Source organism: Aspergillus bombycis (assembly GCF_001792695.1).
Source record: "Aspergillus bombycis strain NRRL26010 chromosome Unknown contig00058, whole genome shotgun sequence".
Lineage (NCBI taxonomy): Eukaryota > Fungi > Ascomycota > Eurotiomycetes > Eurotiales > Aspergillaceae > Aspergillus > Aspergillus bombycis.
This window is the reverse complement of record NW_019170060.1, coordinates 42,170-68,580: the sequence shown is the minus strand read 5'-3', so window position 1 is coordinate 68,580 and position 26,411 is coordinate 42,170. Positions and strand designations below refer to the sequence as shown.

The window sequence follows — 26,411 nt, the reverse complement described above, 5'->3', positions numbered from 1 at the left end:
GGTGATGAAAATGCAGGCTTAGAAGCGTCTACTCCGCATAGCCGTAGGGATCTCGACAAGGATGGTCAGGCACGACACCGACTAGACCCGCCAAGCAGGATGTGCAACGAACGTATCCATTGTTTAGCGCTGTAGGACTGGAAGCCCAAGCACGAGAAGCTTTTTAGGCACGCTGTCAGTGGACTTATATGGACTAGCTATATCCGGGGAAACAGTCGAAGGGTTCCTCGCCGTTCGGAAAGCAAGGCACTTGGGGAATCGGAGGGCGGGGAGAACCACCAACCGTTGGATACGCGATCAGCACTAAGAATACCTCGTCTGGATGGCTGGTGTGGGGGCCGAAATGGAGCCCTACATGGGAGGAAGAGGAAGAGGACCTTCAAGCAGTTTCCATTATCTAAAAACATACTATCCTAGCCGCATTAGGTCTTAGCAAGTGGGCATAAGGAACGCCCAAGATACCGATTGGATCTACTCCTCTATTGTGGTCTGGGATAGCCGGGGAGAGATCGTGTTCTCATGATTCTTGTCTGACAATCTCGTTAGCCTGAAATGAATGTGGAGCGCTATGATTCAAGGCGAGCCAGTCAAGCACTCGATCAGCCCCTCCATGTTTGCGACGACCAAGAGGCCAAGAGCGTCGGTCGTTGGGGTCGACCTTCTGAATGGCCCCAGAATGATGGCTGCCTGCAATGAACCGCGCAAGACCCCTGTCTTTCATTTCCACTGGCCCGATCGACAGCGTACAGACCGTGTCAAAATTCTCAGTCTCACGAGAATGGAACGGGCCGACAGCTAGTCCTATGTATCGATCAATTACAAGGCTGTATTCTCCGTGGTTACATAGTCTGTGCCCTAATGTATCTACTCTACTGGATCAGGAAACGTTGAACACTAGGGTGCAATCCTACAGGGTCTCACTAAGCAAGTGCACTGCCTTCCCAGAAACATACATTAAGCTCTGCAGGAAGAGCTGGTCAACTTTTAATTCAGGGTTCAGGATGTAAAAAGAGGGCTTTCTCGTTCTTGTTTAATGTCCCCGCCTTCGTTACCATCAAAATGTGGTCATACTTTTGGAGTATTGCACTCACCGTTTGGCTGACGCTGGGACGACTTACCGCAGGTATTCAGCTTGATATCAATGATCCTGGTATTTCCGCTTCTGTTCGATGGAACGTTGATTCTGCAACTCTAACACTGGATAGAATCGATCAAAGATGCCGCCGCAACAGCCGCCTACGGTATGATGACCTATTATCATGGCAACGAATCCGGTCAAATTCCAGGGAAGCTTCCGGGCACATGGTGGACGGGCGGCGAGGTATTCATGGCCCTGGTGCAGTACTGGTACTGGACCGGAGACACATCATACAACGATGTTACCAAGCAGGCTTTGATTTGGCAAAAGGGCCACAATGACTACCTCCCGGACAACTATACCCAGGATTTGGGCAACGACGATCAGGTATTCTGGGGTCTCGCCGCGATGACTGCCGCCGAGCTGAACTTCCCCGAGGATGAGGAAGTGTCATGGCTTGCACTTGCCCAGGGCGTGTTCAACACTCAGGCTGAGAAGTGGGACCCGGATACCTGCCATGGTGGCCTGCGGTGGCAGAGAAACTCGTGGAACGGAGGCTACGATTTAAAGAATTCAGTCTCCAACGGAGGGTTCTTCCAGCTCGCGGCCCGCCTGGCGCGATATACCAAAAACGAAACCTACACAGAATGGGCAGAGAAGGCATTCACCTGGGCCACGTCTGTTCCTTTGATCATCGAGAAAGGGTGGACGATAAACGATCTGGTTACGGTGGAATCGAATTGCCAGGCAGCGAACCAGATGCAATGGTCTTACAATTATGGAATCTACTTTAATGGTGCTGCATACATGTATAATTTGGTACGGATGGCCAGCGATACTCAACCCCTGGGTAGTCTATTAGTATGACCTTCGAATGCAGGCTGACATATTGCGCAGACGAATGGTGACACGAAATGGCAAAATGTGGTGGAAGGCTTGCTGAATACTACATGGCGCAATTTCTTCCCACAGGAGTACGGGGGCAACATCATGGTTGAGCCATGCGAGCCGCAAAAACCGGGAGTGGTAGAGTGCGATGGCAACCAGTCCACATTCAAGAGTTTAGTCACCGCTTGGCTCGCCTTTACGACGACTGTCATGCCCAACACCCTGGACCAGATCCTGCCCAAATTACAGGCTCCGCCGAGGGAGCAGCAAAACAGTGTTCCGGGCCCTCCCCGGACAAGATCTGTGGACAGCGATGGTTCCTTGATAAATATGATGGTGTCACCGGCCTCCGTGAGCATATGTGTGCGTTGAGCGTTTTCACCGCGAATATGGTGCCATTCAAAACCGGAAACCGTGATCAAGGTCCATTGACGGCGGACACTGGAGGAACTAGTAAAGGTGATCCGAGTGCAGGCACGGGGGATCACAAGCCGGAGAAGGACGAGCCGCGAGAGATAACAACAGGGGATCGTGTGGGTGCCAGCATTGCGACTGTGGCCGTTGTAGGTATATGGCTTGGAATAGTAGCCTTTATGATGACCGGGAGTTGAATTGGACATACCAATGGCGTGCTATGCCGTGGACCCTAATCATCAATTCCAAATGCAGAGCAATGGAAGAGCAGCCGAAATTGAGGTGACGGTTCTGCGCATGCTCTCCTAGTCTGTACAAATAAGAGACTGAATGACAATAGTTCTTGATCATGACTATTCTGTCTTTCTCAGACCGATGGAGACCGCAGCTCCTGGGACGTATGACCTCCATACGATACCATAATCTGATATTCGGATGAAGTTTCCAGCCACAAATTCGTATTATACAAGTATAGTCAATATGACATTGTCAATTCCTCGTTGTTTATGCCTACCTGCTCCGTTGCCCATTGTATAGCTTCGGACCACTCATTGATCTGTGCGAGCTCCTTTGCTAAATCCCCTACAATCCTCCTTCCTGACAGCGTTGCCCACCATGCATCCTTCAATCGGCTAAGCAAAACACCCCAATACATATACACCAATAAGGCCATGGGCTCCTCTTGTTGTATGAGATCCACGAAATCCTCCCCAACAACCACGATCCACGGAATGGCCATTGTTTCGCCTTTCACAAAGCAATTCCCCAGGAGTGTGATGGCACGGCCAAGGATGTTCCGTATAGCCGGATGTCCATGGGAACAAAGTTTTCGCAACTTATCAATGGCCTCGCTATCTTGCTGGCCTGACTCCCAGTCATCATCAGCATGGGTTATGATTGCAAATCGAAAGGGCCCCTTGGCCAGCCACGGCCGGGATTTATCAATGACGGAATGTATCCCCTTAACAAAATGAAATGGAGAAGTTAGGTTTCCTATCGTATTCCCACGACTGCTTCCGACGAAGGGAGCTATAACAGCGCAAGCCATCATGATCACCGAGCATGCGAAAAGAGCATGGCAATTCGACTCTGAGATGTTTTCTAGTGCGGCACAAAAAGCCGGAACGACACTATTCTGGTAGCGAAGTGCGTCATCAATGTATTCCGAGACAGTGGCTGAGCTTAGGGGGCCATGGTTATTATTCGTATTGTTGTTATTACTGTCGGTGGTTTCAATGGCTATGTGTAGTGACGTCAGTGCCAGCAGTGAGTCCATGAGAAACGGATGATGGAAAGCCTGTTCCACCACGAAGGATTGGAAGATGTCGCTGAGGTTGGAGGAAAAGCTGTGGCGGGTTTTCATGGACCAGACATGTATCAACTGGAGCTCTCTCATGCGGCCCCGTGGTACTATAGGCGTTGTACTACGCGGTGCCTCGGATGCCAACGGCTGGTCTGTTCGAGGTTCATCTAATCTTGTCGACTGGTCTTTTTGGTATGTTGGCGACATACGAGGGTTTTGGCATTGTTCGCTCCATTCTGAATGTCGAAACAGTCCCCCAGTGGAATACCGACAATCGGCCTTTCGAGCGGCGCAGTGACCGCATGGAGGGCCGGCTTCATCGCATTTGATTCTGCGTCTTTTGCATCGTTCGCAGCCGTGGCGGGACTTATTATGAGTCCGTCTGAGCGGCATAGCAACTAGGCGCGTGGCGGACAATGATCGCTGTGGAGTCAATCTCAGGGAGAGTTGGTGGAGAAGTTCGCTGAGTTAGCGGGTACAAAATTGGCTTCAGTTCTTGGCATATATATTTTAAATGGTAGTATCAAGGTAACGGTGATTTCCATAGTATACAAACCTGCGATAATATCCAGATTCCCTATACTTATAGTGTAGATACAAGGATATGGAGAAAAGTGTAAGCCATGCTGGGTAGTAAAAGAAAGGATAGGCATCCGCTAACGGGAGCCACGCTCAATGAGTTGACGAGTGCAAGGGAGCGAATCACGGCTAGATACTCAAGTCCCCCTCAGAGGTAGCTTATTTGAGTAGTTGATGTCCATTTCTCTCTCCTCTATGGCGTTTGTGGTAGGCTAGTATGAGCTAATTGTAAAGGCGGACGTCTAAGATATTGTTATCGGTGTCACAAACATAGCACGAGATAAGTACGAGATATTTCTGCTTACATCCTATTTTTTGGGTATTGTTAATGCAGAACGTTAAAGGCAAGTATAAATACATCATTTGGGTTGTCGTATCGGGCCAGGTGCATTCCTCCTGGTTCGCTGCTCAGATTGAGGGATTATCTGGCAAATACCGCGATTACTCCTGGCCAAATATCGTTTAAGGAGTCAGTTTTGTACTGCATACTGTGAATGAAGGCTTGGTCTGGTAGACGGGGTTCATAATACATTCTAGAATCTGATCGAGCACGCTCTACCGCTTCCAATGAATGGTTAATTACAGATATAAGGCGCCTTACCAAGCCATTGTTCTTGAGTAATTTCATCTAGAGCCCACACCGCAACGCTCGCCCGACTGATCCATGTGCCATCATCACCGCTTCCCAGGGACGTCGCCTTGACCGGTGCCTCTTCTCCATCTGTCAGCCCACCAACTCGAAACAAAGTCCACTGCACAGGCCTGCCGACAGGCAGCGACGCTATATACTCCCCTACCCCGACCATCTCTCGATACTGACCATCGCTAAATAGCCTCATGAACCATGCACCCAGCCGCCATTTGAATGTTATGGTGTCCGAGGGGTCATGGTAGGACGGGGTGCAGAGTATGAGGATGCGCTTGAACTGCCGGTCCACTAGCTTTGGAACTAGAGCTTTATATCCCAATGTGAGAGGCTACATGGATGATCAACAGACTGCTTTACTTGTACGCTCAATAGAATATCTCACCGTGCCCTTCGTTCCGATCGGGGGTCCAGCGAACGACACAAAGATGCTGGCACCACAGCTCGCAGCACTGTCTAGGGTGGTTTCGTCTTCTAGAACGCCTTCGATGACCTCCACATCTGTATTGTGAACGAGGTTTGTTGGGAGGTTACTGGGATTGCGAACTAGTAGACTTAGACGATGCCCTTTGTTCAGCGCCAGGGTGCAGAATTTGCTTCCAATGGCTCCTATGTATCTCAAGTCAGACTTTGGCCTGTTCAAAGAATAGCTATCAGTTAGAGAAGGGTACCTGTAGCTCCTAGCACAAGGAAATGCATGTTTTCGCTATATTGAACAAGATGCGGATGGGCAGATGGACAGCGTGCCAAAGAAATTCAATAGATTGAGAAGAGATATGTAATGCTTTCAGGACTGGCCTGAGGGGAATTGACAAGCATATTCTATTGATGCGAGGTCTTCATTTATAGGCATTTTTCTAGTTAGGTCTTTGCATGGCTATGATACCGAAAATGGAAATGAATACGCTGTGGGGCAACCCCGAATAGGAAAGTCTTACGCAGGGTCCCAATTTCGACTATGAATTGCACGAGATATGCTCTGCGTTATCTCAACAGGCTCAAACTCTCTACAAGAAAAAGTCTATATCATCTAACGTAGAATTATACAAATATCTCTATCAATAATATATAGACCTCCCCTCTTTCTTGTAGAGCGTGACGATAGAAGGCTTTAGGTAACGAATAATGATGATAAGAACTCCGACAATGTTTCTTTAATAACTACCCAATTATTAGCTAGATTGGTATCATAGTAATCAAGTAATATGTTAGTCATTCTTAGCGATTATTGATGATAATAAATCTAGTTTTATAATCTAGGTTCTATTTTTTGGAGGATGTATACAAATCGATGTCTATTCTCAAGCCATAGCAGCAGAATCGGAATTATATGTGTATTACCAGTAAATATAGCTTCAACTGCGTCGGACCTTCTCAGTCTGTGAAGTTTCGAATCTCTATCTACTCTTAATAAGGCGGATACTAGCGGCATTGGTCTTCGTTTACTGTCTTTTATCCTGTCTGCGACGTTGTGCTTCGCGCGTCTCCAACCGATATGAAGGGCTAATCGATGAATCCTCGCCCTGATTACATCCCTGAGTAGATTATTACTTACCGGTATATACGGGAACTCCAGTAGAATGCGCATTTCTACGTCGTGGAGAAAACCTCTTTCAACTGTGTCTATGCTTGCCGATGATCGCTTGCTCTCTAGAGAGAGGCCGATGCCGCTAAATATCGGAAAATAATTCCAGCAGGGACACTTGTCAGTGGGAGTATGAATTTTCCGAGGATGTTTCAGTCCGGCCAATATTGTTAAATCTGACAATTGGGATCTCTGTTGCCACCCATGATATCGTTGGATGACGCTCTTAATTGTAGATTCAGGACACTGCATATACAGCCTTCTTCGTTTCTGAATTTTGTGGGATTAAGATGTGCTCCTACTGGATACGGAGAATGTTTAAGTGAAGTATTAATGTATCTTCATTATTCCCAAAAAGAATCCAAGTCCTGTCCAAAAAAGACTCTGCCTGGGGCCAAGGCTATTCATTGGAACCCCGGATGATTGATCGAATTAATCGGGTCATCTATGCGCCGGCGCTTCGACGACTGATCCACGGCTGTGCGGAGGAGGTATTCATTCGGGTAATACTGCGGACGGACAGGGTGGTTGCCGTCATAGCTTGTTGCAAAATTACTTGAGTGGTATGGGCTGGAGCTAGCCACACCCAGAGCTCCACTGCCCCACCCAGTGAATGGAGCCATGGTGGTGGCCGTATGATTAGACGACCGGCTTGGCACTTGGGGTGACTCAGGTGGCTGAACAGGCTGTGGTGGTTCAGAAGGCTGTGATAATTGTAGTGATTGCTCCTGTGATAGCTGGGATTGCTGTTGTTGTGGCAGCTGATAATGTGGCAGCTGTGACTGCTGGCGTCGTTGGGACTGGGGCTGTTGAGGATTTCGAGCGCGAGGCTGCTGGGGCTTTCGAGGCTGAGAGGGTTTCTTAGGTTTCTGAGGGTTTCGAGGACCTTGCGCCTCTCGTGATTGAGGGGATTGCCGGACATGGGTTGTCGGATATGCTTGAAAGGACGATAGTAATGTTTCGAGTGATGCAGATGGATTACGGGAGGAAGCATTGCTGAGCAAAGACAAGGAATTCGCGGCATCCACGGGGCTCTGGGTTTCCTGAGCCTCCTGGGGTTCTGGGTGATGTAGCAACCAAGGTATGGAGGTAGTTGAAGGCTGAAATGATGACTGGGTTGACTGGAAGGCTTCAGAGGGATGAGTTGGGGGGGTGTTACTGCGCATGGGGTTGGAATCTGCAGTGGCTTCATCGCGCCGAGCTTCCTGGTTTTGTGGAGACTGCAAAGTGTACAAGGATAACGACGGGTCTATTGCAGAAGATGATTGGAAAAGCTCTATAGATGATTGCAGCGGTGTAGCTGTGTTGCCTGAGGCGTTACCGGTCACAGGCGTAGAATCAGCAGTACCCTGGGGTTTCTGCGGCTCATGGGCCTCTTGTTGGTCAGGAGGATGTGAAGATTGAGATATGTGATTTCTAGAAAACTGCTGGAACGTTATGATGGACCGAGAAGGCGTGGAGGTATAGGTTGAAGAGGCATTGCTGATGATAGGTGTGGAACTGGCGGTATTCAGGGCTTCCTGTGAGGGCTGCGGTTGCGCTAAGCGATTTGTGGGAGGTGGTAAAGATGTGCTGGATGCCTGACGCGCCATAGTGGCACGTTCTTCAGAGTGTATGCTAGCCCGGGGTGGTGGGTTTGAGGTAGTCAAGGGCACCTGTGGTTCCTGACCTTGGGGTATGGTATCGGTCGTTAGCTGAGATAATGATTGTGATGGTTGAGGTGGTGCAGTTGTAGGGTTCCCAACGCTAGTACCGACTATTGGTGTCGAAGCTGTAGCGGTCGGCGGCTGCTGGCTCTCCGAAGTCGGCGGCGCAGTAAAACCCTTGACCTGTTCTGATTTCTTTTGAGGTTCTATTGCGGTCACCTTCGTTGCCGTTTCATTAGTCTTCTGTGGTTCCTCCAGGGCCTTTCTCACACGGCTAAGCATATCAACGCTCTTCGCCTGCTCCACTAATAAATGTGTGAGGAATCTCTGAATCTGAATAGCAGTGGCAGGTGGTCCGCTTCGAATCTGTCGAAAGTATGAAGCACACTCAGCCTCAGTCTTCGGGATATTGAACTTCGAAAAGTCATCGTCCATGATCGAGCTGGCATCTTCCGCAAAGCGCCACGAGTCGGCCCCAGAGGAAGCACCGGGAGGAGGAGCACGCGGCGGAGGCTTCCTAGCTTCTATCAACTGCGACCAGGTCTTGCGAAAATCGGGGTGACGGATCAAAAAGCGCTGAGACCATTGGCTTCCAATTGGCTGAAATTTCATGCCCAATTGAACACATTTCTCCCGATATAGGTCATTTGCAACCTCCCAGATCAGCACATTGGTCGGTCGACGATCATCTTGTTCCACCCGCCGCAGTGCCTCTTTACCGATCGAGTCCTCGTCTGTTGCATCCAGTTTCTGGAGGGGATGCGCTGCTTCCCGCCTTGGTAACCGCGGCCCCTTCATCCGACGCTTGAGAAGAGTCTGTGGGATTCCCCATGCGGCAGCGGCGGCTTTGAGGGTTTGATACTGACCGGCTCGTATGCCGCACGCGCTTGGGCAACTCGGGTCTCGTTTAGCAGGGAAGGGTCGGGTGGAAGGACATCCTTTGGAGCGGTTTGTTCCTCATTTGGCTGTTCATCCTCTTCCTCATACTGCAACTCATTCTCTATATCATTCCATTCCCCAGCTTCCTGAAGGTGCAAGGCCTGGCTAGCGATCTCGGCAACCCTCAATGGTGATTCATTCGCAACCTCAACACTGACAGACTGATTCGTTCTCTTCTCGCCATCCCTTTTCTTCTTCTTACTGAGTTCCGGCTTAACAGGGATAACAACCGATAGCCCCGTATGCTGCGTTGAAAGCCTTGACTGCGGTCTCGAGCGGGTCACCCTCGAGCGGGTTGGGGTAGCTTTGGCACGCGATTTACCTGCACGAGCGGATCTCCGTCGCAAGAATTGCGCGCTCTTGGGTGCTTTGCTCTCGGAATTAGTTTTTCTAATAATAGTACCTAGGAAAGAAACGAGTTACTTACGCATTCTGCATATCCGTCTTCAGGGGACGGGCGTGATGCAGTTCACGCGATCTGGGCTCTTTGGGGAGATTTCCTGATGTGGATGGCCGATAAGCGTCGGCAGCCATGTTTCTCCGGTGTGTATGGGGAACTACTAGTAGTCCCGGGTGGGGTTTGCTTGGTTGCTATCAGGTGGAGTTCAATCATCTAGCTGCCTGATCTATCTGGCATCCATTTCCTGCCATTGTGGTTGTAGCCATAACGTCCATTACTTCACCTTTTACTTCTTCACGGTCTTGCTCAACACACACGAAAACGGAGAGAGAGACAAAGAAGTATTCCACAGGTGAAGGCCTTCTTTATATCTAACCAGACGCCAGCAGGACATAAACTACTAGCAAAGGATGTAATATCCTTTGTCTTATTATACATTCTGCTGAGCTTCAATTTCCACCTAGCTACGCTGTTCATAGCTTCCCAACTACATATTTCCACAACTCTGATATAAGTCATTACAAACGCTTACTACTAAATGATTCTAATATACACAAGCCAGTCAGTTATCGTCCACAACCACCACCATCCAAACACCAACCTCGCCATTACTTGCTAGCAACGGCGTACAATGAACCCATCGATCTCTTCCCTGGGGATTGAATCTTGTTACCCATTTGATACGCGCAGTGACACTGCGTCCAGCCATAAATGCGTCCAGCAGTTCTTCCCGTGTTGAGGCGCTGCCGCCAACACGTGACAAGAAAGAGGACTGAAGAATGCCGGGAATCTGAAGAGCTGGCGAGGTAAACAGGATCCGGAGAGACGGATAGGGCCGAACAAGGAGGTACTAAGATAATTAGCACTAGGGCGGCCTGAGAGATGAAAAGGCCCAGGAATCAGGGCCCAGACAAGGAAGACGTACATTTTCGTAAACGCCGGTTAACGAACCGCGAAACAACGCAGTTTTTATGTCTCTCTCGCGTATGGCCTCCATCTCCACTGTATCCGCCGTTGACCAAGTGCGACTATGGCCTTTCCAATTCCGATCGAATACTGCAGGGATAGGCTTAAAAAGATTCCCTCCCACCTCGTGCACCACATTCAGCTCTCGTGGACTAAACAACTCACTAAGTTCGCAGAGCTCGTCTGAATGAACCTCCTCCTTTATTGCTGCATCTTCTTCGACATTAGCGCCTGCCTCCATGTTTCGCTGCCTGTCTAGCAAAGCGCACAGCGAATCCATCTGCGCACCTTCCATAGCTAGGCCGGACACATCGATCTGGGCGCCAATAAAGTACCGGACTGTTCCTTGACTGTCACAAAGGGGGGCGCATTGAAGGAGATTCATAAAAGGAGAACCGTCGCGGCGACTGTCGTATCCATCAGTAAACTTTTCTGTCCGTGATGTGCCATACTAGTACTGCGTGCTTACTAGTTGAGGAAGAGTTCTGAGTGGTGCCTTCCTGCTTCTATAGCCTCTCTGATTCTCCTCACGCTGTTTGGGTTTGTCTTGGGGCCTTGAAGAAACCGACAATTGCGACCGAGAACATAATCCATGCCGTACTGCGTCGTGCGATGGAACTCTGTTTGCTGCTCCGTTAACATCCTTCATACATCAGCGACCCACCTGGCGATGAACCTACCTTCTGATGCAAATATGATCGGATTATCCCGTCTTGACGGATCGGTCAAGCAGAACACCTCAGCCAGTGCATCGGATGTCCCCTGGAATTTACGCGGGAGGGTTCCTCGCACGCGCTCCTCAACCACCCTGCTCGTGATTCCAATACAGCGCGAGGTGATAAAAGCTGGAAGTTCCTCGTCTGTAAGTGCTTGAAGCGCTTCGTGGACACGGCGCTGAAGGGCGGGATTAAAGCTTTCCCCGACCTGTTCCGTGACCGCAATCGTCGGCGGAGGCAAGTCGACGGCACATCTGACCAGAGCGTTGGCGTACTCAATTGCCTTTAGCGCCTTACGTGTGTTCAAATAGTATGTCAGTAGCTCAAGCGACCGAGGGCGCTCTTCAAGGAGGAACTCGCGAAAGCGCGCGAGATATCGTGGGTTGTTGAGTATAGATAGCATGTGCTCTGGAGAGAACATGATATCTGCGAGACGCTCCAAGCTGTGCAGGGGCGCCTCCCAGGAGTCGCTAAAAGGGACGATCAGGTCATAAGAGCAGCCTGCTTCTTGGACAGGATAGAACTGGTCAGACCCATCCCAAGGGTTTGGCTCTTGCAGGAGTGGCAGTTCATGGATCATGTAATTTCTGCGGAGGGTTTTGATGGAAGCCCGTGGCTGAGGGCCGGTACGCTGTCGAGGTTGCGCGCGCCACTTGGGGGTCGTGGAAAGGAAGTGATAAGCTCCTCGGGAGAACTGTGATTGTGACTCAGTTTGGATCCAAGGATTGTGTTGGGAAAGCGCTTACTTTGACGGGGGATAATCATCCAATGCGACAGTTGAGGTGTACGATCGCAGAGAGTCCGTGTCGAAGCAAGTATATCTCTCCATGGCGCCGGTTTGTCCAGCGCTTGGAACCAATCGTGGGGTTCATCCTGTTTTATACCCCAAAGTCTCCCATACGTGGCCATGATATGTCCAAAGATCGCTCCTGGGCTGTCGCATTCTGACTCCATTTTCAGATAGCTGAAGGCAGCCTTTGCGTTTAAGTATGAAGCGATCGACCACATTGAGTGAATGCATAGAACGATCGATCGATGCGCTGCAGATGTCAACCACGAGATCGGGGTGCGCAGTTCGCGGATGATGTCATGGTGCAGGAGACGTATCACCTTCCCACAACCCTTTCTATAGTACTTAGGGGGGATATTCTAGACACTATGGATTGTGGCTTTTGAAGGGTGTCTAGACCATGTATTCGAATTAATGGAAAAGGAATCCGACCGGGATTGCTTTCTGTCTGGTGCCTTGCAGACTTCGCGCAACGTGATCCGTCCTGGTTCCTGTTCTATTACTGGGAAAGGAGTCCTTCCCTGACGGCCCTATCTGACAACCTGCGTTTTTTTTCAGTCGCAGACCATTTGACGGGGGAATTGGTATTGTATCCATATTTCCTTCAAATGTGTATCTGATGTTGATGCCTGAGGGACGAGCTCTATATGTTCGACAAACGAGACAAAGCCCTAGCTAGGCCCTGGTATAAAGGCCAGTACAGCTAATGCCAGTATAGGCAATGTCACATCGTTATATCGTACGCTATATTTACTAGCCCAGAGATTCTAAAGTCAAGATTCACGAACTACCTACCAGAGAGAGTAGTGAGTCCTGGCGGTCATAACGGAGGGACGAACTTTCTCGGTGATATGTTGGTGGTCGGGCGTTGTCGACCCCATGCTTAAATATACCTACTTGTATAGAGCCAGCACGTGGCTGAACTGCTGTGAGAATTTAGACCCGTAAGTCGGAACAAATCAAGCCTCCCAAGTATACCGGGCACCCAAGCCGTCTTGTGAAGTTTACAAGTATTTGGAAGGCCACAGATTAATCTCTTATAGAGTGGAGTTCAAGGAGCCGGCGGAGGGCAGGCTCCTGCTTATGAACATTCCTCAAGCCAGAGTCCAACGAGACTCTTGCCCCTGACATTTGCACTCATCGGCCGTATAGGCATGGGCATGGGCACCCACCAGCGCAGCCCGTCACCGACGGAGTTGCGCGATCGCATACATGAGCGGGAGATTCAAAGCAACGATGTAAGGCGTGGAAAACCACATTTGAGGAATTAAAGAAGCGGCAAGCAAAGGCGAAATACAAGTCCGCCATCGACAGACGTGCACCGTTAGTGCTTCAGATCTATTACCTCACGATTTGGATCTGGCTCCACGCGTGTCTGGCTATGAGTGAGAGGGCGTACGATCATTTAAACTCTGAGTTCCAGAAGCTGGTCACGGCCGCAGAGCGAATAGCACAACTGACTCCAGCTACGCAGAAGGCAGAGACATTTTCCCTGGAGAGCTACGACGCTGGTTCACTGTATTGCACTTCAAGAAAGCGTCGACACCCCATACTTCGTTGCAGGGCGATTAGCGTACTGGCGACGTATCCTCGGCAGGAGGGACTCTGGGCGAATAGACAGAGTTACATCGCTGCGAAATATTGCATGGAATTGGAAGGAGCATCACTGGCGCATCACCCCGTGGAGCTACGAGTGCCTGAGCATCGCTATCGGCTCTTAAACACGAACTTTCTCAGCGGGTCAACCGACAACCCCCAGAAGGTTCAGCTCACATGGAAGTCAGATACGGGGAACGGATGGGCACATCAGGTCGGTTGTATCTGGTAGGTGGTGAGGGATCGGCAGCATTTCCTCGCAATATATACATTCATAAGTAGATACATAACACGTTCGGGATATCTTCCTAGTACGCTATAGCCAACCAGCAGTTCAACAGGCATTACCAGGACCAAGAACAACTCAATATCCATCCCTGGGCTTATTGTCCGCGTCGCGGCCCTGTGCAGCCGACAAGCTTTGTACCATAGCATTTCCCATAGCCCCCTGGTCCGTAATGACGGACACCATGTCGAAGCCTTGTTCGGCGTATCCACGGGCCTGCGCACCATCCGTACAGAAGATCGCTGCCTTCTTGCCCGCAGCCTTGGCAGCTTTCAAAATGCGCTCAATTGCGGCCTTGTGCTCGTCTCCGCCACGAACGACGCCAATCTGTTTCGCGAGGTCGAATGGACCTAATGAAATGTTAGCACATGTCCACAGCACTCTATACCTTCGCGGTGTTCCTCGTTGCCATGGTAAACGTACCGATCAGAAGCACATCCAGTCCCTCCACCTTCGCAATTTCCTCAACACTGTCCAAACCGGACTTGGACTCAATCTGCACCATGACCAGCAAGTTCTGATCGGCGTTGTCGTCGTATTGACCTCCGGCCTGGACACCGGGAAAAGCGTGGGGCGCATACAACGGCCCGTAGCCTCTGCAACCGACGGGCGGGTACTTGCAGTATCGCACAACACGACGGGCGTCCTCCTATCGACCCCGGAAGAGAACAAAGTGAGTCTCTCGGCTCGAACACGGGACGCATCAACGCGTACCACCTCGGCATCGCTAGCGATGGTCGGTGACTGGGGCAAGGTTCAGAACTTACCACTGAGTGGCACATAGGAGTCAGAATTCCATGAGCACCAGAATCCAGAGCACGCTTGATCATCCATTCTTCCTGCCAGGGCACGCGGATGATTGGGCTGGCGCCTTCCGAGGCAATGGCTGTTGTGAGCTATATCTTCTAATTAGCTGCTGTGAGTCCCTCGCATATGGCAGAACGCACGTCATAGTAGTCTCTGTCTGTGATCAGTCCGTGCTCTGCGTCAACCAGGACCCAGCTGAAGGCCTCGACCGGCGAGGCGGTTGCAGCGCGGAGGATGGTTCGGGCGACGGGGGCGCTGGGGACGCTGTATTTGCGATTTCGAGTTAATTGGGTTTCCACAGTAGGTCATCATGGTGATATTGAATTCAGACAATATTGCAGGCTCTCTACGGCGCTCTGGGGGGAAACCAGCTCGGGGAAAGGACAGTGGGGGGAATGCGGGGGAGGGAATACGCACGTAAGCCAGAAGCCGTATGCCGTCGATTGGCGGGCGAGAGAGGTACGGAGCGCAACGTTCAAGGCCATGGTGAACTTTGGATCTGGGTGGTTTGAGGAGATTGTAGAAGGGAAGAAGAAGAGCAAAGAAGAGATCCAAGTGATGTCTTTTCCTCGGCAACTCGTTAAGATGTTTACCCCTCGTCTCGGGGTAAATCCGACCGAGGAAGTGTGGGGAAAGCACACGACGCGATAAGGGCTACTGGGTGCCTGCCAACCATGGTTGGATCGCTCTTTCCAGCATAGCACCTGTCATCGGTGTTCTTTCCAATCTTTTGTGTTTAAACTAACGGGCTCGGCTGCACGTCCGGTTACCTCCAATCGGGGCTATCCCGCGACGTTGGAGAGAAGCCATATGTTCTTTCGGGATACCGTCGGGCGAAGCAGATAACGAGATATGTACACTAGCAACGGGGAAAAAAAGACCAGAACGACTAAGAGACAACAACACTCAGTAAAACCGGCTAGTCACACCAGGTATGGCCTTCAAAGGTTTCCCTGGCCAGCACTGCTTGGCACCGAGCTCTGCGCATCGGCATACGGGGAAGCCGACGCGATATTCTTGCCCTCGAAGTTCACCAGGAAGGCCGTGTCCGCTTGACTGAAAGCACCCGAGCTCCCAAACCCATTGATCTCGCAGTTGCGACCGAGGTACGTGGCGCAAACAGTGTTGGTGTTGGTATCGGGCGATGTGAATAGCTGTCCCTCAATCGGCGACTGCACGGGGGTATTGATGTTTTGGAAAACATTCCCCTCGGCAAGGACGTAGCCGCCTGCTCCGATCTCGAAGGCATGGCCGGTCGAGTCGTACCAGTAGTTGTTGACCTGGTCTGTGTTTAGTGGTGGTTCAATACACGGGAAGGCAATGGTGGACTTACGGCATGAAGAAGTGTGTTCTCCTGGACCTTGGGGCTGCGACCGCTAAAGTGATGGATGTAGTTGCCTTTAAAAGTGATGAGGTCGCTGGAGCCAGCGAAGTAGATGCCCCAGTAGGCGTACCCGTCACAGGTGGCACTGTAGTCCGAGACACCGTTGAAGTAGCTGTTGGACACCGTCACGCGGTTGTCGGCATCATTTCCGAGAACGAGGTGCTGGCGGCCAATACGGGCAGTCTGGGAAAGGGATCAGTATAGGGCGTTGTTGGACCCAGCTGGGGGTAGACAACAGACCGTGACGTGATCAATCCAGACCATATCCGCGTCGTTGAGGGTGATTGCGTCGCCTCCCCACACGTACTTAGGGTTGAGATCTGTGATGGCAATGTTTCTGGATCGCGTTAGAAGTGAATTCACACATGGACACGGCGCTGTACGCACTGGATGATGATGTTGCTTGCACCGCTGACAATTCGAAGGCCTTTACCCTTGATGACACCACTGGAGCCCGACCCTAGGAGAGTCTTGTCCGAAGCGACCGTTATTCCGAGTACACCGGCATTATCACTGTCGTCACATCAGCAGGGAGCTCGCCATCTGGCCCAAAGCCAATACTCACTATGTGACGGATGCCGAAGGCGCATCGGGCTGATAGTTGGTGCACCAGTCATTCTGGTTAATGGCAAGCTGACAGGCGGCAGCAGTTCCCCACGGTGCACACCCAGTGGCCGTAGTGGTGCCTTCGGTGCCCGTGAAGTCGAACCTGTTCCGATTAGATTCAAGAGCTTCGTGGTCCCACGATAAAATACGCACGTGCGGTCCAGGACAATAACACGAGGAGACGAATCGCCAAGGTAGGACACCAACTCGTCCGTCGTGGTTGGATACACAGCAGCAGCAGAGCCACCGCCGGTCACACCCTTGGCGAAACCCTCTGCAGCACCAGAGACGCTGACCGCGCTTGCGACGGGTAGCAGTCCCGCGGTGACACCGAATAGCAAAGCAAACTTCATGTTGAGCGCAGTTGAAGCTAGTACTCTGATCGAGCAGGCGACCAGACGATCTCCTGCAGATATTTATCCATTTACGGTGATCATCGACAGCGCCTTGTCAGGCAATGTAGGAACTATGGGGGGAGGTGTACTCGGTGCATCATTGGTGGATTCTCTGAAGAATTGAAATTAGGGTTAAGGTAGACGTCCGTCTGTCCGGAAATCTGCCGGCGTCCGACGCTCGGCACTTAGCCTGGATTGTTTCACCGATTGGAGGGTTTGCCCATAACCAATGCATCTGAAACGGTTTTAATTTCTCCGAGATGATGGAGGACTGGATGCGTGATTCTTGGCAGGTTGCGAAATGGAACACGGCCGGTGGTGGAAAATATAGGAAGCATCTGGATCTATGGCCTGTTTTGGACAGAAACAGAAATAACAGAAATGGAAAAAACTAATATATTCACTCGAGAATGGGATATGGTACAATTCTAATACAAAATGTAGCTGGCCAACGTTTAGTCCTCAGCCCGTTATCAAATGCCAGTGGTGTCCACATTGCCCGTCTAGCTATACCAGCCATTGTTGCTCCATTTGACCTATATTCGCATTAGCAAAGACAGCACCCAATAAAGGCAGGGGAAGCACCGGGATTCTTACATAAGATGTATCAATCTTCTTTAAGTCGCCCAGACCTAAGTTACCAGCATCAATGGCGATCTCATGCTTGAGGAGTTGAATTGCGTGCTTGACTCCCTCAACGCCGTAGGTGTTCGCAAACATAAACGGACGCCCGAGACCGACGGCCCTGACACCAAGGGCAAGGAGCTTGAGGACGTCTGCACCGTAACGGACACCACCATCTGCATAGATTTCGATCTGCTCAAAGAGCTCTGGAGCCTCCTGGTGAATCTCAAGAGCGACTTCGAGAGGGGATGGGGAACTGTCGAGCTGACGTCCACCATGGTTGGAAAGGATAACGGCCGGGACACCATGCGCAACGGCCGACTTAACATCCTCGACGGTCTGGATACCCTTCAGGACGACAGGCAACGAGGTCATGTTCTGAAGCTTCTTGTAGTAGTCCCAAGTAATGTAGGTGTAGGAGCTGTCTGCCGAGCCGACGCCATAGCGAGCGGCGCGATGACGGTTTCCGTCAGCTGCGGAGTCGACGGTGAAAACGATCGCCTTGCTACCAAGCTCCTCCACATGCTTGAAGAGCTGTTGCGTCTCGGTGTCATTGTCGGTGAGATACACCTGCTGGAAGAGAACCTGGGAGCCATTAGATGGCTTAGCCGCGGCGATCTCATCGACGGAGAGAGACGCATAGAGCGCAGGGATATACAAGATATCCTCCTCATAGGCAGCTTTCACGAAGTTCTTCTCGGCCTCGGCATGGGCAAGGCCTCCACGAGCGCAAGGGCTAATGTAGAATGGAGCGGAGAAGTTGTGGCCCAGAATAGTTGTAGGGAGGGTGGATTCAATATTGGTGACGTCGACCAGCATGCGTGGCCTGAAGCGGAAGCGGCCGTACGCCTCCAAGTTGTTCCTGTAAGACCATTCGCCAGCCGCGCCATTGCGGTAGTATGTGTAGGAGGAAGCGTTCATGTAACGTCTTGCGGCCCATTCGAAGTCAGGAAGACCGACGATGCTTTCTAGCTCCGGAAGGGTGCCCGCCGGAGTGTCGCCTAGGACATCCTCGATGCTGGGTCAATTTCAGTCAGCTTGCGTACAATCAACACAGGTTGCTTTCCATACCCAGTATCCGGCTCATTGAGAAAAGGCCGAGCTGCAAGAGCTGCGGGGAGAAATGGAAGGAGAAGAAGTGTGGAACGCATTGTGCAAGGAGTGGCTGAGTTGAACTTGGAAAGAGCGTGATATGATAGTCTAGCCTTCGTGGGATCTACGGGGAGATTGCGTCTAATATATTCACTGCACCATCACGACTAACTGGCCCGAGCATCGGTATATCATCGGCACTCAGTCCAACGTCACAAGTGGCTTCCCGACCACATGGCACATCGTCTCCGGTCTTGGCCTTCGACGGGTAGTAACACGAGCTTGACGCAAATGACACAGTGTGATCATGGATGCCTGGTCAAGCATGCCAATGCTGCTTGCTAATGATGACCAATCAACTGTATGGCGGCGGAACATGTCCGCAACAGCGTGATGAGAGTCAAAGATCAGTGCCCTATGAGAGCTTTTACCAGAAACCGTTAGACTAAGAGTATCACAATTTGACTTGGCGGGGACAGCTTAATATATTTTGAGTCAACAGAAGCAACGATCTAACCCCATCCATGGTGTATAATATGCTATCCCATCAATCGAGTCTCTGTTGAGACGGTGGCTGATCTTCAGGGTGGAACGCCAAGAGCCCTAGTACGGCCCTGGAGGGATCTGATAAAACTCCAGATTGGACCCCAGGGAATGGGATGCTTTCTCCACCGGACTCCGGCTTCCTACGCGGTGAGACAGAATGCAGGCCAGAACAATTAGACAATCGATCAAGCCTTGGCGTCCCAGACGCTTTTGCTGCACAGCCTCCTTCCAGTACCAAGAATCTTCATGGCGAGTTCTCCGGGATGATTAGTCTACATGCTTGGTATACCCACATTCTTAGTTAAGCGTATCTCATAACCAAAAAGTACTGACAATAATGTTGGAGACAGATCTCCGAGTATTGAAACCATGCAACTGGGAATCACTATGCATCCACTGGCCGGTCCTTGCGTCAGGCCAAATTCTGCTAATCGGACTATGTTAGAAGCCAAGACTTGTTAATTTCCGTGATGAAACTAACCCGGTCAATTATCGCATCAGTGGGTTTGAGATTAAATAGGCCAATGATGTCCTCGACCCTAGAGACGGTTTCACCAGGGATCCACAGGAACCAGCCTTTCGAAGGCCTTTGTGCATTCGGAAAAATTCATTCAAATTATGCAAAGTACAGAGTAAAGCGTCTGTGTATCCCGCTCTCAAATACTTTCTAGGGGTTGGTTATCAGTATTTCAACTCACGTAGCAACATTGACCTGGAAACCACATCTTTTAATATGCACAGCCATGATGCGCTAATATTTGCACAGATAGATAATGGAACACCTACCGACACGTACACCTTGGTGGTTCTGCCTATTTCTTATTCCAAGATCGAAGCTCTCGGATCAGATAAGGGATAGTGGCCGGAAACAAATTCCGATCGCCACAGTATAGACTTAGATGTCCATCCGAGCAAGGAACCAAGACGAACATACCAAGTAGAGGGAGTAGTACCATAGTGCGATGTGCCCCTTCGGAATGACGTGCTTCTTTACATAGCAGTGATCAAGTGAACCCGGTACACCCCTTAATAGGAGAAGTGGTTGGACAGCACAGTAACCAATAACAAGAAACCCTGGGTGTTTCTAGGACGCCTGCGCTCTTTTCCTAGGCAAAATTAAAATGTTGTTAAACGGAAATTCCGTTCTAAGCAGCATACATAGCCGTCATGTGTACGAGGCTGAATCAGATGCTGTCTAACGAGCGCACCCATCCGTGGATTCGAGAATGTAGGGGGAGGACCTTGAGTGTGGCTCACTTCGTAGCATGGAATGTAGGTCATGCTCGCTCTCCTATCCCCTCCTTGATTAAAACTTCTTTGCCGTTTCATTATAGTACGCAAGGGTGTTAACATTCGGACCCGAACACAGGATGATAAAGTGCGTGCGAGTCACACTCCTGGCTCACTATCTCACTTCAAGGGCTAGTACTGAAGACACCAGCAAGTCCTCTACGGTTCAATTTCGGTGGAGAGGATGACAAGATATGCGTCAGAGGTGGGAAACCTTTTTTCCCTAAAGGCTGCAACTGCGGATTAAAGTAGGCAGCCTGGTGTGTACTTCGGGTGGAGGTAGCGCTCCGATGACTGTAGGACTCTCAGTCCACTAGGGTAATGCTGGAACTCCTCGACGGGCTCTCGCCATGTCTCTAAGCAAGACTCTGTTGAGCACGTCAATTCAGCTGACGACAAAAAACCAGAACTCGGTCGCCACCAACGGGTCATGCGCAGTGGATCATTCCTGAATACATGAAAGTAAAACCAAACCTTCCCATGGATATAAACTTGCCTGCTTCACACAATCTCAACGAGAAAGGCTAAATCATCAGACACAATCATTGATACACCGGACGTAATGATGATAGACTGCATATACACGGAGTCGGTAGTAGCAGGCCAAGGTAGCGAGATCCGAAACAATACTGGATGTCTCAAACTGTTCCGTTTAACACGAATAAAATTGACGACTTGCCAACCAACGGGTAAGAAAGTGACATACCCAATTCAAGAAAAGGAATATAGCTCAATAAGAACTTGGCGTTGAGGGACCACAGAAGCGTTGTCAACCAAACGTAGCCAAACATGGAAAGGAATATGGAATACAAAAGAAACACATATGCGGCTAAACTTTACAGCTTCTGATAGCTATGCACGCACGGTCACAACACCAGCCTTCACGGAATAGCCCTATCGAAGAGTGGGCCTCAAGAATCGAAAGACCACACTCCAGGTTGTGTCTGATCTGCTACGAGCTAATTCTTGTGCAAATCTCGGCGATTGGAGACATTCGGATGTCTCTGCATACAGCCACGTCTGTCTCGCTCTATAGCAATTGCTATAGGATTTGAGAAGTCCCAGGTACCTGTGCTCGTTGGAAGCATGTGGACTTACTGATCCGGCAAGCTCACAACTTCGTGCTTGCTACCACGTCACCCCATTTCCGCCTGGAGCGAAGATCAGGTATCAATAGTATCACGTTATACGAGGAATCCTTGCACCAGAGAGGGCCACTTCATCGCTTGAATCATGCAGATCACTAGTGCTGACTGAAAGGACAAAAGAAGTAAATGCCAAGGCCATGGAGGTCTCTGGCTCCAATCTTGGTCAACCCTAATTCTCGCGGCCGAGTACATGCGGGGGACACTAGTCATGCAATCCTTCAGGGCGGCGTTCTTCACTGGGGCTGAATGGACTGTTTCCAGGTGCGAAGCGGGCCAAGAGGTTGTCGGCTCGAGCTGTGGTCACTTCTCATTAGATGGAAGAGGATGCCGCCCCCCACAGTCTTTGGCTGGCCCGTAAGGCGCATCGGGATCGACAAACTGAAGACCGAATATGTTATTGCCAGTTGAGTAGTGGTGTGCCCTGGCTGCATGAACCCAATTTGATAGGTCGGATGAGGAGGACAAGGCCATTTCCACGTATAGCATATGTGTGGGGTCATTTGTATCGGGCGTAAGGCCTGAAAGAACTCCCCATAGTGATAGATGCAGTTTCCCATGCAGCATCTCAGGGTCCAGTCATATGCGTAACCTGTCCCACAAGTCCAGTGCAAAAGTACACTGGATATCATCCATCCTGACTATATAAACCCCAGATGTGCTACTACTTAGGTTGTCTTCATCAACTTCATTCGAATCATATTGAGTATAGCCTTAGAGCTACCCACCTGCCTACATATCGCCAGAAGACATATTATACATATTATACATAATGCGACCCATAATCACCATCTTTTCCCTCGCTGCCCTGTTCAGCGTCACATCCGCCTGCACGCCTGGCACGCACGCATGTGGCGTTAACAGTGAGTTCGATTCCCTAGTCGAGGGACCTACCTGGTATCATGGTTTGGCAATTTTGCGATTGCTTACTGACACATCAAATCGACGCACAGGTAAGACCGGCAAAGAGCATATCATGTATTGCGATAATGGTGTTCCTCGCCCAGTTGCCGAGTGTGGCACAGGAACTCATTGCGACTACCAAAATGGACAACCAGGATGCTTGCCCCTATAGGGCTGTCTCACTTACGGCGTGCTGCTTTCTTGAATCGCAGATTGGATCCATGTGTTGGTGGGCAGGGATATGTTCACAGAGTTTGGGGGAGGGGGGGATGAAGCAAGAATAGCTACTTGCTGATCGGAAGGAAAGTCCAGTAGCTCACTCGATAGCATTCATGACGACTATTCTACAAAACCATAGTTCACCTCATGATCTTCATCCTATTCCAATACAATAAGGATATGGGCCTAGCTAACTCTCTAAGCCTCGGGTGTAATGCCATGTCATCCTGGAAACCGGATGGACCATCTAGGTTAAGATATATATTGAGGCAACCAAATCACATTATCCTCGCCGCAAGCTACCCATGTCTTTTACACATCTACCCATTGCTATCGTCGCACAAAATCGATGTAATTAATGCAGTAGATTTAGCGTATTTAGACTTGCGCGTAAAGACCCGAGTCTTGCAGGCAAGGCGATAACCAAGATGTCATCGGCACTTCCATGGTATACTGTCATGCATGCACGGCATCCATACCATGAGGTGTCGTGGCTAGGTTTATTTATTCCTCAAGAATCATCGCTTACAACCATATCTGACCAAAAAACGTGACTTGGACTGTGTTCTTGAAATCCAGCCCTAAAATCTTACTCGATTTACGGAGGAACCAGACCATCTCACTACCGAACAAGAAGCCAAGAGATGCGATGAACAACCCAATAAGGATCATTTCCCTCCGCTCTTTACTCTGTTGCGAGAGCCCTTCTTGAGCCTCGTGCAGAGTGCTGAAAAGCTTGATGTTTAGCCTTCTCTCCTGGGCGACTATCTCATGTCGCTGTGCGTAAATGCTCGTAGATACTATAGCTACAAATGTCGAAAGTCGCGCGGCTACGATGCTGACTGAACTGCTGAAACGCAACCAGACTGCCTCTGACGGAAGTCCTCTATGGACAGATTCACTTGCCCCGTGATCGTCGACCAGCAACCCATACAGGAATGCCTATGGGATCAAGTATGTGTTGCATGCCAGAGGTGCACTCACACCAGCTGCTGGGGCATGCAGATCGCGTTCAAAACGGCAGGTGTCCACCATGTGCAGCATGGGCCATCCGTCTATAATTATAGACGTCAGCCTGGCTGGGCTCAGTCACACTTCCGTTAGCAGTTATACCGACAGAACTTTCCATGGCATGAAGCGACAACGTCCACATAGAGCATGAGCTCCAACGACCCGCGGCGCTGCCGCATACATATACGACCACCCCGCTAATGAATTGTTACCGCGACACACCGTAGTTGAGGTGAAGACCGCTCGTGGAGCCTATCTCCATGTTGAGCCTGTTTCGCACGATCCGTCCGGAGGTGAATGGTAAACTGTTAGCCCTGATCAGCGAGACGGGAAAGATGTACGCGCAAGGTGTGGTGGTCTGGAAGGAGCTGAACGCAGTCCGACGTGCTATCGCGAACTAAGCTATCGAAGTCGATGGGGACTTAGTCATTATTGTGGACGTCTTTCGATCGGTAGCCGCGCAGGGGGAGGGAAGAATGTGAGGTACTTGTGAGCGGCTTCTTGGTGCCATGTTTATGACATCTCATAAAATAGTGGAGACTGTCGGACGCGCTGAGTTTGACGCGACATGTCACATCGAATAATAAACAATAGCTTTGGAAGCTCTCAGTCCGTGCGCAAAGACATTCCTGAATTGTTTGGAAACCCTGCTCTTTTGGTCCACAGCACCCACCAGGTTGACTCCTGGGTTAAGCCTTCAAAGGAGTGGGCTTTTTTAATGGCAGTAATACCCAGTCTCGTTTATGCCACTTATTGCTTGTAAGAAGGTCCTCGAAAGATCTTACGCGCGTTATCAATAGGCAAAGCGTCCGAGGACTTTAGAATAATCTGATTTACGTGGTTCTCAAGCGTCACTTCCAACCAGCGCCCATTTCCTTGTGGCTTGCTATCAAGAGAGCTGGGGAAGAACACACACACGCTTGGTCAGACAACAAATTGGCAAAACACAGTGCCTGGTTTGTTTGGACGGTTTCAGAGAGAATCTCGCGACAATGGTAGCAATGGACGGGGCAAGGGATACATATTGAAAGTTGGAATGTTCGGTTGTTCTGAATCACTCATGTTCATAACAAGGCGTTGAATTCTTGTTTTACCGTAGTAATGCCAAGGAAAGAGAGGATCAACAGCTGCCGAAGCTTGTGCTCAGATCGCGGTCATGTTGATGTCAAGAGAGTATAGGATGCACAAAAGAAAGTAGACCAGGATTATACAAGCAGAAAATAAACGGCAAAGAAGTTTAAGATCAAAGAAACTGATTTGGGTATGTTGTGGTAGAATATCAAGTATCTATGGTCCAGTTTATATTTGTGAGGACATATTGGCGGGGAGGATATATATATATATATATTGTCGTTCGGCAGATGTGCAGAGCCCACCATGTCGGACAAATATATATACTTCATCGTGACGCTGAAGAAACACTGATACTACGAATATCGACAAAGCAAGAATGGCGGACTGACGGGTCCAAGGATTTACATTAAATTTACTCTAGTTAGACATCATGGAAAAGTCTTATTACTTTAGAGACAGCAATTATTCGTAAGCACCGATCGCCTGCAAAGTACGCCGTTATATCCCGATTAAGTTTGAGAAAGGACAACTGCTCGCTGGTCAAATTTGGAACGCTAAGGTATATGACATTTGCCTGTCAGACCGGCCTGGCCTTCTCTGGCCCCGACAATAGAATAAAAAAACAATACAAAAATGAAAAGAGTTAAATCGGGAAGGGAAGAAGCAAACTGTACCATTTCCGGGCTAGATGTATTGCTACTGGTCGAAGATGAGATAGGTGGTGCTACTTATTTCCTCATATGATATTCCAAGACTGTGAAGCTAGATTATCCTATCTTAAAGCTAGATACAGCCGTGATTGAACGCAGTGGGGTGGGTCATGTCAAGCGGTGACAAGCATTTCCCAAAGAAGAATAAAATAAATAAATCAATGAAGCAGAATTAAAAAAAAAAGGCCAAGTAGGAGAACTAACAAGCAACGTGCCGAAGTGGGTGCTTCCCGGGCTACAAGCTTATGCCTTCGGCAAGGCAGAATCGGGGGACTGTGCACCCAGCCAGCCATGGCAAAGTGGTACATACTTGAAGGTGGTAGACTCGTATCATCCTTTCTCCGTGGAGACCCTTAATTTCGCCTTTCCAAAGGAGAGACATTTTTGTCCAAGCTCCACTCTACGAGGTAGAGTCAACGGCATCGCATCGGGCAACTCTAACGCTCTTGTCAAATAGCTCACAATGGCGCTACATGTGCAGAATCAGCATGTATTCAAGTCAACAGCTGAACGAATCCTGGTTAGATGTAGCATGGTCCATCACACTTATTGTATGTAGTAATGAATGCTGACGATCGGCATCCCCGTCTGCATTCCTATCCGCTTCGGTGTCACAGGAGGGACATTCCATAATTGAGAAAACGAAAAAAAAAATAATGGAATTAAATAAATCAAGAGAAATTACTTGCATACAAGCAAGCTTGGACAGCAATTATTTACAATTGTAATGATCCTTATAGCCGTTCAAACTGTAGAGTAATATTTATGCAATG

The 26,411-nt window shown here is 49.9% G+C and overlaps 7 protein-coding genes across 7 annotated transcripts; 1 reads left to right on the top strand and 6 right to left on the bottom strand.

Moving 5' to 3' along the window:
• Positions 1–1,059: 1,059 nt before the first annotated feature.
• Positions 1,060–2,577, top strand: ABOM_007706 (glycoside hydrolase family 76 protein; the record flags this gene model as incomplete). Its single annotated transcript, XM_022534835.1, has 4 exons — positions 1,060–1,150; positions 1,206–1,897; positions 1,976–2,138; positions 2,198–2,577. 4 exons carry the CDS (start codon positions 1,060–1,062, stop codon positions 2,575–2,577), a joined length of 1,326 nt encoding a protein of 441 aa, XP_022387944.1.
• A 278-nt stretch (positions 2,578–2,855) lies between these two features.
• Positions 2,856–5,607, bottom strand: ABOM_007705 (NAD(P)-dependent oxidoreductase; the record flags this gene model as incomplete). Its single annotated transcript, XM_022534834.1, has 5 exons — positions 2,856–3,830; positions 3,893–4,065; positions 4,864–5,239; positions 5,294–5,517; positions 5,580–5,607. 5 exons carry the CDS (start codon positions 5,605–5,607, stop codon positions 2,856–2,858), a joined length of 1,776 nt encoding a protein of 591 aa, XP_022387941.1.
• Positions 5,608–6,897: 1,290 nt separating this feature from the next.
• On the bottom strand, positions 6,898–9,612 carry ABOM_007704 (uncharacterized protein; the record flags this gene model as incomplete). The annotated part of the gene is made up of 3 exons (XM_022534833.1): positions 6,898–8,943; positions 9,006–9,450; positions 9,506–9,612. The coding sequence occupies 3 exons, from the start codon at positions 9,610–9,612 to the stop codon at positions 6,898–6,900; spliced, it is 2,598 nt and encodes an 865-aa protein (XP_022387942.1).
• Positions 9,613–10,040: 428 nt separating this feature from the next.
• Positions 10,041–11,925, bottom strand: ABOM_007703 (white collar; the record flags this gene model as incomplete). Its single annotated transcript, XM_022534832.1, has 5 exons — positions 10,041–10,328; positions 10,404–10,851; positions 10,914–11,064; positions 11,125–11,841; positions 11,907–11,925. 5 exons carry the CDS (start codon positions 11,923–11,925, stop codon positions 10,041–10,043), a joined length of 1,623 nt encoding a protein of 540 aa, XP_022387947.1.
• A 1,985-nt stretch (positions 11,926–13,910) lies between these two features.
• ABOM_007702 (HpcH/HpaI aldolase family protein) lies at positions 13,911–15,124 on the bottom strand (the record flags this gene model as incomplete). The annotated part of the gene is made up of 5 exons (XM_022534831.1): positions 13,911–14,182; positions 14,256–14,481; positions 14,600–14,728; positions 14,780–14,903; positions 15,057–15,124. 5 exons carry the CDS (start codon positions 15,122–15,124, stop codon positions 13,911–13,913), a joined length of 819 nt encoding a protein of 272 aa, XP_022387948.1.
• Positions 15,125–15,580: 456 nt separating this feature from the next.
• ABOM_007701 (polysaccharide lyase family 1 protein) lies at positions 15,581–16,982 on the bottom strand (the record flags this gene model as incomplete). Its single annotated transcript, XM_022534830.1, has 6 exons — positions 15,581–15,919; positions 15,973–16,206; positions 16,264–16,360; positions 16,411–16,536; positions 16,589–16,732; positions 16,783–16,982. 6 exons carry the CDS (start codon positions 16,980–16,982, stop codon positions 15,581–15,583), a joined length of 1,140 nt encoding a protein of 379 aa, XP_022387945.1.
• Positions 16,983–17,527: 545 nt separating this feature from the next.
• On the bottom strand, positions 17,528–18,799 carry ABOM_007700 ((S)-2-hydroxy-acid oxidase; the record flags this gene model as incomplete). Its single annotated transcript, XM_022534829.1, has 3 exons — positions 17,528–17,560; positions 17,622–18,666; positions 18,720–18,799. 3 exons carry the CDS (start codon positions 18,797–18,799, stop codon positions 17,528–17,530), a joined length of 1,158 nt encoding a protein of 385 aa, XP_022387946.1.
• Between the last annotated feature and the right edge of the window lie 7,612 nt (positions 18,800–26,411).